Source organism: Balaenoptera musculus, chromosome 19 (genome assembly GCF_009873245.2).
Source record: "Balaenoptera musculus isolate JJ_BM4_2016_0621 chromosome 19, mBalMus1.pri.v3, whole genome shotgun sequence".
NCBI classification, from domain to species: Eukaryota; Metazoa; Chordata; class Mammalia; order Artiodactyla; family Balaenopteridae; genus Balaenoptera; species Balaenoptera musculus.
Genome location: NC_045803.1, coordinates 47,744,521 through 47,756,811, shown reverse-complemented (window position 1 = coordinate 47,756,811; position 12,291 = coordinate 47,744,521). Strand labels below are relative to the sequence as shown.

Below are 12,291 nucleotides of genomic sequence, written 5' to 3'. Positions count from 1 at the left end.
TGATCACTTTGGCAGCTTCAGCAGAAACGAGTTCATAGGAACATAGTCTGTAGGCTAATATTTCTGAGAGAACTCTTGGCATGAAGTCTGGGTCATATGATTGCAGAAAGACATTTAGAAAATCTCTAAAGAAACAATCCTGTTTCTGAATTAAAATGTAGTTGCTTTAGGCTGTTTTTTTTGTTTGTTTGTTTGTTTGTTTTTTGGCCGTGCCACACAGCTTATGGGATCTTAGTTCCCTGACCAGTGGTCGAACCTGGGCCCACAGCAGTGAAAGCACAGATTCCTAACCACTGGACCACCAGGGAATTCCCTAGGCTGGATTTTAATTGAGGGGGTCTGTCAACTACAGCTTGGAAGCTTTAGTTTATTAGATGTATAAGCTGAATTTCCTTCCTGACTTTTCTTGTGTATGTGGCTAACCCCATTTCCAGAAGCTTCACGCCAGTCAATTCTTGTGTTTGTAATCTTATACTTTTAAATTTCCTAGTCCTTTTTTTTCCTGTTGCTTTTAGAGCATGTGGTGTCCCCTCTGAAACTGAATGTGGAATATTATATGTATGCTCTTTTGTTTCTGCAGAGTGGGTTGGTAGTTTTATCAGCTGTGAGAGGATAGTCACCCTCAGAAGTTTTTTAACCTTTTCTATAGAGTTAGGAAAGTCCTCAAGGGCTCCTGGTAGTGGGGTCTGGAGCAATCCAAGTATTGGAAGGTGAGGCATAATTTCCTTTCTTTCCCTTCAGATGCCCGCTGGTATCCCTGTCATACATACCCAGAGCTGCCTCGGCTGCATTTCCATATGGTGGGGTGTTGGCTGGAAGCTTGGAGAATGCTTCCTTTTGGGAGCTGAAAATGGGCTTTACTCATTGGCCTCACGTGCTGCCCATGGAGCCTGGGGGCTGCATAGACTTTCAGACAGAGAGCAGCACCCGGCACTGTCTTGTGACCTACAGGCCTGGTGAGTGTTGTTGGCATGTCCTCGTGGGACCTGCGGTTTGTTTGGGAGCAGATTGGTAGAGGGGAGAAAAGGAGAGCTTGTCCTAGCCTTCAGGTGGTACTGGTAAGCCCCTCACAGACTAATAGCTCTTGCTACTACAGTGAGGACAGTGGCCCCAGGTTCTTCCACAGAGCCTGCCTCCCTTTTCCTCACTTGTGTGAACTGGGACATATTTGGCCAGGTACTCCTTGGAAGTGAATCAGCCACTTTAGGAGCCCCTATGACTTAAGACAGTAGTGGAATGAGGAGACCTGCTCTTGAAGCCACTGAGGTACCCTTAGATCAGTGTCATGTTTTCTACTTGCCCCTCATTTCACTTAAAAGAAAGGCCCAGATAAGGGGAGTCATGTAAAGAACCCAGACTCTAGGCTATTAGCTGTTCTTCCTTATTTGGGGCCAACACACGTCAGTGAAGAGTAGATGGACAACCGTAGTGGCCCTAGCCAGCTGAACTTCTCATGGCCTCCAGAACCAGGACTGCAACCCTTGACGACCAACTATGCTAAAATTCACAGGTTCTTCCTAGCTGAAAGGTATGAATCTAAATTCCTGATGAGCTATATTGATGGTCAGGCAGATGTTTTGTAAGAGATAGTCATTAAAGTGCTCATACTTCTGCCAGTTGTGGATTGACCTAAGCATTTTAAGTTTCGTTTGAGCTGAGAAGCTGCTTCAGCAGACTCTTCTTTCCCTTTTGGTTTTAGTTATCTAGGTCCTCTATCTCCAAGGATTTGCTATGACTTTAGAAAGCTTGGGGATCCCATTTTGTTCTCTAGCTTTTGTTTGCCTCCCAGCAGAACCACTTGTATGTGCTTCCCCTTCTGTAATAATATGCTTTCACTTTATATGTACAGTTCCAGGGATTAATGGGGTCCTGACTGGGGAAAGGAAAAAACCTTGTAGTCAGAACCCTTAAGGAAGACAAAAACCCAAACAGAGGTCTGGCCGGTTACAGTGATTTTCCTAAAAAGGCTAGCTCATTCTCAGAATTGTTTCCTTCGTATACAAAAACCTATTGTAGATAACTTGCTTCATCCTAGCCTAGGGTTCTGAATTTCATTTGTGATGTATTATTCTGTTCTTGTTATGTTTGCTCTGTCACTATTCATGATGGTTTGATAAAATTGTGCCCTTTCCACTCAACTAACTGGTAACCAAGTTCATGTACTTGGTTAATTTCTTTGGACCATCCCCACGGATCAATACTGATTTCTCTGTCTCATAGATAAAAATCACAGCACCTTACGAAGTGTACTCATGGAGATGTCCTATAAGCTGGATAATGCTGGAGAGCCAATCTGCTCCTGCCATTCTGTACAAACATTCCGTGGGGGACCCACTTGCAAACTACTGACCAAAAGTGCCATTTTCCAAAATCCAGAGAATGATGGCAGCATCCTGGTGTGTACTGGGGATGAAGTGTCAAATTCTGCCCTGGTGAGTAGTCTGTCAGTTTTTTATACTGACTTATATAAAGCAAAGAGCCAAAGTTCTCCATAATTGCATGTATCTTCATACGTGTATATGTGTGGTTGCTTAGTTTATTTTTTACACAAGTCACACTTTATTGATACATACTATTCTATAGTTTGCTCTTTCCTATTTAACTTCCTGTTTTGGATATCTTTCCATACCAATATCTTTAGATTGACCTCACTCTTTTTATGTGAGCTATAGTGTCTCATGGGCCATATTGTGAACCTTTTAAAAAAAGTGCTACTGAAACCTCTATAAAATAATTGATCAGGCATCAGCTTCATCAATTCAGGATGAATTTACAGTGCAGGGGTCAGCCTGTCACCACCTGAATACATTGATCAACCTTTGCATCACTGTAAGTGAGTTAACCAGAAATAATTTGCCTCTTGATGTTAGGCAAAATGAAGCACACGATGCCGTCTGTGTGGTGTCCTTGAACCCATAGAGCAGCACTGTCCAATTATGTCACACTGGCCATGTGAGCACTTGAAAGTAGTTAATGTGAATGAAGAATTTAATTGTAAAATTTTTATGTAATTTAATTTAAATGTAAAGAGCCTTATGTGGCATACTGTATAACACAGGAAACTCTGCTTAATGCACTGTGGTGACCTAGATGGGAAGGAAATCCAAAAAAGAGGGGATATATGTATATGTATAGCTGATTCATTTTGCTGTACAGTAGAAACTAACACAACATTGTAAAGCGTCTATACTACAATAAAAATTAATTTAAAAAAAAAGAGCCTTATGTGACTAGTGGCCACCATATTGGATAGCACCACTCTAGAGTCTAATGCTTTCATTTACTGGAATTGCAGTGGGTAGAGGAACAAGTTAAGTAATAGTACAGAAAGCAAACACACAAATCTAGGTTGTGGACATTCTAGGACAACTGATCCTGCTTCCACAACAAGTCAGTGGCAGAAGAAAAAAAAGTGGGGAGGTTGGATCTGCTCTAGGTTAAAAGAGGCTTGGGACTTCCCTGGCAGTCCAGTGGTTAAGACTCTGTGCTTCCACTGCAGGGGGTATGGGTTCTATCCCTGGTTGGGGAATTAAGATCCTGCATGCCATGTGGTGTGGCCAAAAAAAAAGAGGCTTATTTAAATTTATGACTATTGGACTTCCCTGGTGGTCCAGTGGTTAAGAATCTGCCTGCCAATGCAGGGGACACGGGTTTGATCCCTGGTCCAGGAAGATCCCACGTGCCGTGGGGCAACTAAGCGCTTGCGCCACAACTACTGAGCCCACACTCTGGGGCCTGCGTGCCGCCACCACTGAGCCCTCGTGCTGCAACTACTGAAGTCCGTGCGCCTAGAGCCCATGCTTCACAACAAGAGAAGCCACCGCAATGAGAAGCCTGCGCACCGCAATGAAGAGCAGCCCCCGCTCGCAGCAACAAAGACCCAGGGCAGCCAAAAAAAAAAAACAAACATTTATGACTACCAAGTATAATGTGGACCTTACTTGGATCCTGATTCAAACAAACCAAATATAAAAAGAGACTATCAGAAAGTTTTTATAAATTATTGTTCATTTTGTTAGGCATAGTGACACTGAGGTGTAAGAAAATGTCTTTTTTTTTTTTTTTGGCTGCGTTGGGTCTTTGTTGCTGCACACGGGCTTTCTCTAGTTGTGGCGAGCGGGTGCTACTCTTCATTGCGGTGTGCAGGCTTCTCATTACAGTGTTACAGTGGCTTCTCTTGTGGAGCACGGGCTCTAGGCGTGCGGGCTTCAGTAGCTGTGGCATGCGGGCTCGGTATTTGTGGTGCACGGGCTTAGTTGCTCAGCAGCATGTGGGATCTTCCCAGACCAGGGCTCGAACCCGTGTCCCCTGCATTGGCAGGTGGATTCTTAACCACTGCGCCACCAGGGAAGTCCCAAGAAAATGTCTTTTTTTAGAGATGTATACTTATGTATATAAGGGTAAAATGACATGGTGTCACCAAAGAAAAAAATAAAATCAATAAAGCAGGTATGGTAAAAGCTTAGTAATCTGGGTGATGGATGGCTCATTGTACTATTGTACTTTTCATTACTTTAATTTTTTTTTTCCACAATAAAAATTTTTTTTAAACATCTTTATTGAAGTATAATTGCCTTACAATGGTGTGTTAGCTTCTGCTTTATAACAAAGTGAATCAGTTATACATATACAATATGTTCCCATTTCTCTTCCCTCTTGCATCTCCCTCCCTCCCACCCTCCCCATCCCACCCTTCTAGGTGGTCACAAAGCACCGAGCTGATCTCCCTGTGCTATGCGGCTGCTTCCCACTAGTTATCTATTTTACATTTGGTAGTGTATATATGTCCGTGACACTCTCTTACCCTGTCACATCTCACCCCACCCCCTCCCCATATCCTCAAGTCCATTCTCTAGTAGGTCTGTGTCTTTATTCCCGTCTTGCCACTAGGTTCTTCATGGCCTTTTTTTTTTTTTTTCCCTTAGATTCCGTATATATGTGTTAGCATACTGTATTTGTTTTTCTCTTTCTGACTTACTTCACTCTGTATGACAGACTCTAACTCCATCCACCTCATTACAAATACCTCCATTTCATTTCTTTTTATGGCTGAGTAATATTCCATTGTATATATGTGCCACATCTTCTTTATCCATTCATCTGTCGATGGACATTTAGGTTGCTTCCATGTCCTGGCTATTGTAAATAGAGCTGCAATGAACATTTTGGTACATGACTCTTTTTGACCTATGGTTTTCTCAGGGTATATGCCCAGTATTGGGATTGCTGGGTCGTATGGTAGTTCTATTTGTAGTTTTTTAAGGAACCTCCATACTGTTCTCCATAGTGGCTGTATCAATTTACATTCCCACCCAGTTAGAATATAGGTTCCATGAGGGCAGAGACAGGGACTTTTTGTCTTGTTGACCCTTCTTTCCCTAAAAGAGTTCTTGGCACATAGATTGAAGCGGTGAATACTAGGCTTGGTTTTCAGATCCACTCACAGGTAGACTAATTGCTGATTATAGTAGGTGAGGCCATACGTGACCTATGTCAGGTGTGTTGGCTTTGTGCAACCCTGTGAACGTTAGGGACAGTCTGTTTTGCTCCCCAGGCAATGCTGTCTCTGGGGTGCTTTCAAAGTTGTGTGATGATAAAGAATGCAAGTCCCTAGCTGAATTGAAGGGACCTAGCTGACCTTTGTCTCTGCTTTTCTTTTTTAGCTGTGGGATGCTGGCAGTGGCTCGTTGCTGCAGGAACTGCAGGCTGATCAGCCTGTCTTGGACATCTGCCCATTTCAGGTGAACCATAACAGCTACTTGGCTACCTTAACGGAGAAGATGGTCCACATCCATAGGTGGGAGTGACCATGGTCTTGAAACTTGTCGGGCATGCTGCTGGTTAATGTTAAATGTTGTTTGTTAGCACCTGGCAGCCCTGAGCAAGATCTGTGCTTATTGTCTGTGGCCTAGAACTTTTGGGATTGTGGTTCCGTTGGGTTAGTATGATTCTAGGACTCCAGGTCAGCAAAGCACTACAGATTGTGTATTTTCAGTGTCCATCAAAAGAGTCAGTGACTGGTACTCCATCACATTATACATTTCTTGGGGGTAAAAGCCTTCATGAATCTTCGTTGAGAATCAATATTTTTGATCAAACTTTCTGCCGAACCTCGGAGAGTATCCTCCCAGAAGTCATTTAGGATATGTGTGTGCACCAAGCATTTCCAGAGGATGTGACATCCCACCAGAGTGGTCTTGTCACTTGAGCTATATGACTTGGGAATGCGTATGTTCCTGAAGGGACTAACCATCTTCCTGATGCTGCTTGGATGCAGCCTGGATGCAAAGGAATCTTTAGTTGAACACAAGAGGGCACTGTAGAATCTTCCAAAGGATTTGATCTATTTCTGACCTTGCGGCCTGATAACCTTTTAGTAACTTGGTCTCATCCCTACAGAAGTGTGTGGTAGAGCACATCTGGTCTGCTTTGTGGCAGGAACAGTAATATTCAGGTGTGCAGTGCTGGGATATTGGTAAACCCAGTGATGGTGGTGGCTGATGAGCTGTAGACCCTTCCCTAATGCCGAGTGTACGGAGTTCGTCACATTGTGGGAGTCAAGGAGAGAGACCAGTTGTTTGAGCAGTGAGGAAGACTCACTTTTTTTTCTAGCCAGCTTAGGATCTCAGGATTGGTTTTATATAAGCCAATGCTTTGAAGGCCACTCTTTGTCCCTCTCACTAGGAAAAGATGAGCCATATGTCAGAGCTCTTACTTGAGTCTTCTAGTATGAGAGATCAGGAGCAAGGGGCTAACCAAGAGAGGCTTACAAAAGAGAAGCTACTCAGACTGCTGTTGAAAGCAAAAGAAGGACTTGTGTTTTCCATTTTGAAAGAGTCTCTCTCTGAATAAAGTCAACCCCTTGGAGTGAGGAGCCATTCTTGAGCGTGTTTAGAATTCCCAGGTTAAATCCTTCCCCCAGGTGAAACTGATGTTTGATTCCAAGTTCCTCTGATTTGCCTCCCTTCCTAACTTTAAAAAAAAGTGTTGTTAGTAAAACAGTTATTCTCAGGAAGATAATAGTGGTTGGGGGCCTATGTGGTTTGCAGGGAGATGCCCACCAGCTTTCATTTCAGCCCTGGATTGTCCAACTTTGGGAGCTGCACTTTTCTCCAATAGAGGGCTCACTTTATATCTGTTTGCTTTGCCGAAGGCTACTCTGCTAAACTGTTGTCCACAACAGAACATATCTCAAGGTGTGTGCTCCTTGTTCTTGGGAGCAGGATGGCTAACAGTGTGATTTTCTTAAATAATAGGAATTTTATTTTATTTTATGTATAAGTTTTATCATTTTTATTTTAAAGCAGTTCTGACCGGTCAACTCCTGAACTGTTTCCAGCATTTCTCACCAGCAAGGGGTTATTGCAGTAGATTTCCCCAGAGTTCCACATTCTAGTTGTGCTTTTAAAGAGTGGCCTCCTATTTAAGGACATCTTTCAAAAAGCCAGTTTCCAGAGCCTGGGAAAGAGCCCCCTTTTCTAGAGGAGGTGTTCCTTTTGATATGTTGATGATTAAGAATGACTGCCAGGTCTAGAGCTTCAGTGGCAGAGAAGGATTTGAATGAAAAAGCAGAGCTCATCTGGTTTCAGCCAATGATAAGATAACAGAGAGGATGCAAGTGGTCAGGCCCTGGCTGCCTCTGTCTTTGGCAGGGGCAGAACCCAGGGCAGGGTTAGGATTTGACTAATGTTGAAGTACACTCAGCTGATGCTGATTAATCCCCCCAAGTGTAGGAACCAAGGGACTCGTATTACTAGGGAAGTTGGAAGAATCTCATGTCTTACCAATCCTTGCATTCCTCTAGTAAATTTAGATGTTTTAGAAGCAAATTCTTGGGACTGTGACTGATTTCTCCAAAGGAAAAAAACTTTGCCCCTGCCCCCACTCTCCTCTGCCTGGCAGGAGAGATTACCTCTGTAGACCCAGACTCTGCCCCACCATGTTCCCTCACCCCTGGCTCTAAGTTTGTTTTCCCATTTGAGGGTTTGGAGTTAAGCAGACTCAAAAATATTTTCTTGTTGTATATATCCTTATACCTGCTTTGAAAACCGGACAGTGGGATCTCTGTTCATGTTCTGTGTTTTAATGTTTGTGTTTTATGTTTTAATGTTAATATGAAAATAAAGCATTTACCATGTGTACCTGCTCCTGATGTCTTTTGTCTTTTTTTTTTGGCTGTGTTGGGTCTTAGTTGCAGCACGCGGGATCTTCATTGCCATGCGCAGGCTTCTCTCTAGTTGTGGAGTGCAGGCTTCTCTTTAGTTGTGGCATGCGGGCTCTAATTGTGGCGCTCGGGCTCCAGTAGAAGCCCTAGAGTTGGCCATGACCCCAGTTCCTCTCATGAAGGTGGTATCCTGACGAGGTAGAGAGAGTGACAGTACTTAACATCACTAGGCAAACAATATGCCCCTTCCCTCAGTTCACCTGAGTCACTTGCTGCCTGAGTCAAGGAAAGGAAACAAATACATTAGCAGATGCTAACATTTGCTTCTCTGATTAAGACCCCTCCCCCCCCCCCCAAAAAAAGACGTGAAATTCCTTTAGGAACCATAGTTTGTACAACTTGGCAAATTGTTGTAAGGGAGGTAGAACACCCACACTCCAGAATACTGGGTTCTTCTCTCTGGGTCTTAACAACCCTAGACAAAATAGGGTTCTCACCCTAGACAATCACTGAGATTTCTGTGACAAGTTCAGATCCCTTAGCTGGATAATTTGGAGTGCCTGGAAGTATGTTATTCCATTTTTCATCCCTTTACTCTTGTTGATATTAAGCCACTGCTGTCGTTCCAGCTCAGTAGTCATACTGTTTTGTTTCTTAAAATTAAAAAGTAATCAGAATAGTTCATTTTAGATTTATAATAACAACTTACATTTACTGAGTATGTACCTAATGCTGTGGTATACCTTTTATATGAAAGGAACTTTCAGAGAAGTGAAAGAATTTGCCCAGGTGTGGTGGCCATGAACATGTGCCTTTCAGATCTCCGACCAAGGAGGGCATAATTGACTGCTGTTCCAGCTGCTGAGCTCTGAAATCCACTACTGCATCACAGCAAGGCCGCACTTCCCAAGGGTTGCTCCCAGCCAGTGACTGAGGATGGCAGGGATACTAAGGCAGGCCCATTTCTGGGAGACGCTGAATGCCTGACAGGCAACTTTAGCTTGAGGACTCTCCAATGGTGTTGGCCAAACTTCCTTAGACTTGAACTTCAGTCTAAGTTGTTTCCACCTAACCATCCTTGCTTCCTTCCTCTCTATCTCTACTTCACACACGGTGAGATCTGTGTATTTGACTGTTCTAATTGCCTCATCTATGTGGAATCATGCAGTATTTGTCTTGTTGTGACTGGCTTATTTCACTTAGCATAATGTCTTCGAAGTTCATCCATGTTGTAGCATGTATCAGAATTTCCTTCCTTTTTAAGACAGTGATGTTCCATTGCATGCATATACCACATTTTGCTTATCCATTCATCTGTCGGTGGACACTTGAGTTGTTTCCACATTTTAACTATTATGAATAATGTTGCTATGAACATGGGTGTACAAATATCTCTTTGAGACCCTGCTTTCAATTCTTTTGGGTATATACCCAGAAGTGGAATTGTTGAATCATATGTAATTCTGTTCTTAATTATTTGAGGAACTGCCATACTGTTTTTCCACAGCAGCTGTGCCATTTTACATTCCCACTAACAGTGCATAAGAGTTTCAGTTTCTCCACATCCTCTTCGACTCTTGTTACTTTCTGGGTTTTTTTTTTTGGCGGGGGCGGGGGGGTTGTTTGTTTGTTTGACAGTAGCCATTTGAATGGTGTGAGGTGGTATCTCATTGTAGTTTTGATTTGTATTTACGTAATGATTAGTGATGTTGAGCATCTTTTCATGTGCTTATTGGCTATTTGTATACCTTCTTTAGAGAAATGTTTATTCAGATCCCTTGCCCACTTTCATTTATTTATTTATTTTTAAAATTTATTTATTTTATTTATGTATTTTTGGCTGTGTTGGGTCTTCGTTGCTGCACGTGGGCTTTCTCTAGTTGCAGCGAGCGAGGGCTACTCTTTGTTGCAATGTGCAGGCTTCTCATTGCAGTGGCTTCTCTTGTTGCAGAGCACGGGCTCTAGGTGCGTGGGCTTCAGTAGTTGTGGCACGTGGGCTCAGTAGTTGTGGCTCGTGGGCTCTAGAGTGCAGGCTCAGTAGTTGTGGCACACGGGCTTAGTTGCTCCACGGCATGTGGGATCTTCCCGGACCAGGGCTCGACCCCATGTCCCCTGCATTGGCAGGTGGATTCTTAACCACTGCGCCACCAGGGAAACCCCCCTTGCCCACTTTTAAATTGGGTTGTTTGGTTATTTGTTGATGCCTAATCCCCTTTTGTTTTCTGCTTCCTGGTAGACCTAGATAACACGGGTATGCCAGGAGTGTTCCAGGAAATTTGGTAAGATGGAAATGATTGAGGCCCAAGAATAATAAAGACCAGGTGGCAATGCTTAACTTCCAGAAGCCAGGAGACCACAATTCCATTATTACCAGCAAGATTGAAGAGCTGACTAAGGGGTCTTGACCAGCAGGGAGTTGGGGAGAGAGTTAATAAAAGACAGCATCCCTAGGGGCAAAATAGACACAGCCAATGAGGGTGCTTTTTAACATCTATAATCAAAAAATTCCATAAGAAAAAAAAAAAAATTCCATAAGAAAGGAGGGGCACGAGGCTAAAGGTGGTCGTCCCCAAAGGTCATGCTCCTTTGCTCAGTTTCTAGACCTGAGCCAATTTTCAGATCCAGAACCCATTGATGAATAAGTAGTTGGGAGCCTAGGAACAAAGACCCTACAACACCATGCCAAGCATATGGTTCCTTCAGTCTTTCCCCAAAGAGACTCAATGGCCATTTACTTGGGTGACTATACACTGACAAAAGAGAAATAACCAACTATTTGAGGACCATGGGACATTTGGTCCGAGTTGCCATTGATACTCAGACTAAAAGCATCATCATAGGCCCCTGGCCCCTGGGGACCTGGTACTATAAATGGAGTCCTGGCTGGATTATGGCTCACAGTGGCCCCACTGGTTATGTGGACCCATCCAGTGATCACTTCCCCAGTCCCCAAGTATATAACTGGAAATGATCTAGAATAATCTAGACCTAGAAACACTAAATCATTGTGAAAATGATCTGGAAACGTGGTGTTTCTGGCCTATGGGGTGAGAATTACCATTACAGGGACTTCCCTTGTGGCGCAGTGGTTAAGAATCCGCCTGCCAATGCAGGGGACATGGGTTTGATACCTGGTCTGGGAAGATCCCACGTGCCACAGAGCAGCTAAGCCTGTGCGCCACAACTACTGAGCCTGTGCTCTGGAGCCCACGAGCCACAACTACTGAGCCCAGGCACCACAACTCCTGAGCCCGTGTGCCTAGAGCCCGTGCTCCACAACAAGAGAAGCCACCGCAATGAGAAGCCCGCACACCGCAACGAAGAGTAGCCCCCACTCGTTGCAACTAAAGAAAGCCTGTGCACAGCAACGAAGACCCAACGCAGCCAAAATAAATTAATTTAAAAAAAAATACCATTACAGGAAAGGCCAAATGTAAACCTTGGAAACTGCTCTCCAATCACTGGCCAGGATAATAGATTAAAAGCAATGTCAGGAATTCCCCAGCAGTCCAGTGGTTAGGACTCAGCACTTTCACTGCCATGGTCTGGGTTCAGTCCCTGATCGGGGAACTAAGATCCTGCAAGCCACATGGCGTGACCAAAAAAAACAAAAAAAGCAATGTCTTACTGGGGGATGGAGGATGGTGGAGATTAGTGCCACCATTAAAACCTACAGGATGCAAGTATGACCCTGAAAGACAGTGGAGAGTGAAAAATATTCCAATGAGTAGAGCTGCAAGCTGTGCCCTAATCTTTCCACTTTGTATGGAAGAAGTGGTTTAAGGTGAGAATATAAACAGATTCCTGGGCAGGGTCCAACAGCCTGGTCTGGGATAGTGGCATGTGGTTGGACTATATGGAGAAGGCACAATGTGTAAAGATTTTTCATTACAGGACAATGCACACCAGAACCTCCACCACTGAAGAGGCATTGAACAATCAAGTAGGCAAAATGACTCGACCAATTGACAGCCATCCTTCAGCCACTGTAGACCTGATATGTTGGGCCCATGAATGGAGTGGCCACGGTGGCAGAGATGGAGGCTACATATGGGCCCAAAGTCTGGCTGGGAGAATGGACTGCCACTTACTAAGGCTGCCTCTTAATGTCCAACCTGTCAGCAACA

At 43.9% G+C, this 12,291-nt stretch overlaps 1 protein-coding gene across 4 annotated transcripts in view; it reads left to right on the top strand.

Annotated features, from left to right (window-relative positions):
• The window catches only part of RFWD3 (ring finger and WD repeat domain 3), a 62,660-nt gene that overhangs the window by 36,123 nt on the left and 14,246 nt on the right, over positions 1 to 12,291 (top strand). For 2 of the 4 annotated variants that reach the window (XM_036833992.1, XM_036833991.1), the window contains exons 11-13: positions 742 to 956; positions 2,221 to 2,432; positions 5,664 to 8,140. In XM_036833992.1, the coding sequence (XP_036689887.1) occupies positions 742 to 956; positions 2,221 to 2,432; positions 5,664 to 5,807 (571 nt within the window). In that variant the 3' untranslated portion in view covers positions 5,808 to 8,140. Of the gene's footprint in view, positions 1 to 741; positions 957 to 2,220; positions 2,433 to 5,663; positions 8,152 to 12,291 lie in introns of those variants that run through there. The other 2 variants (XR_005017487.1, XM_036833990.1) reach the window with 2 other exon arrangements.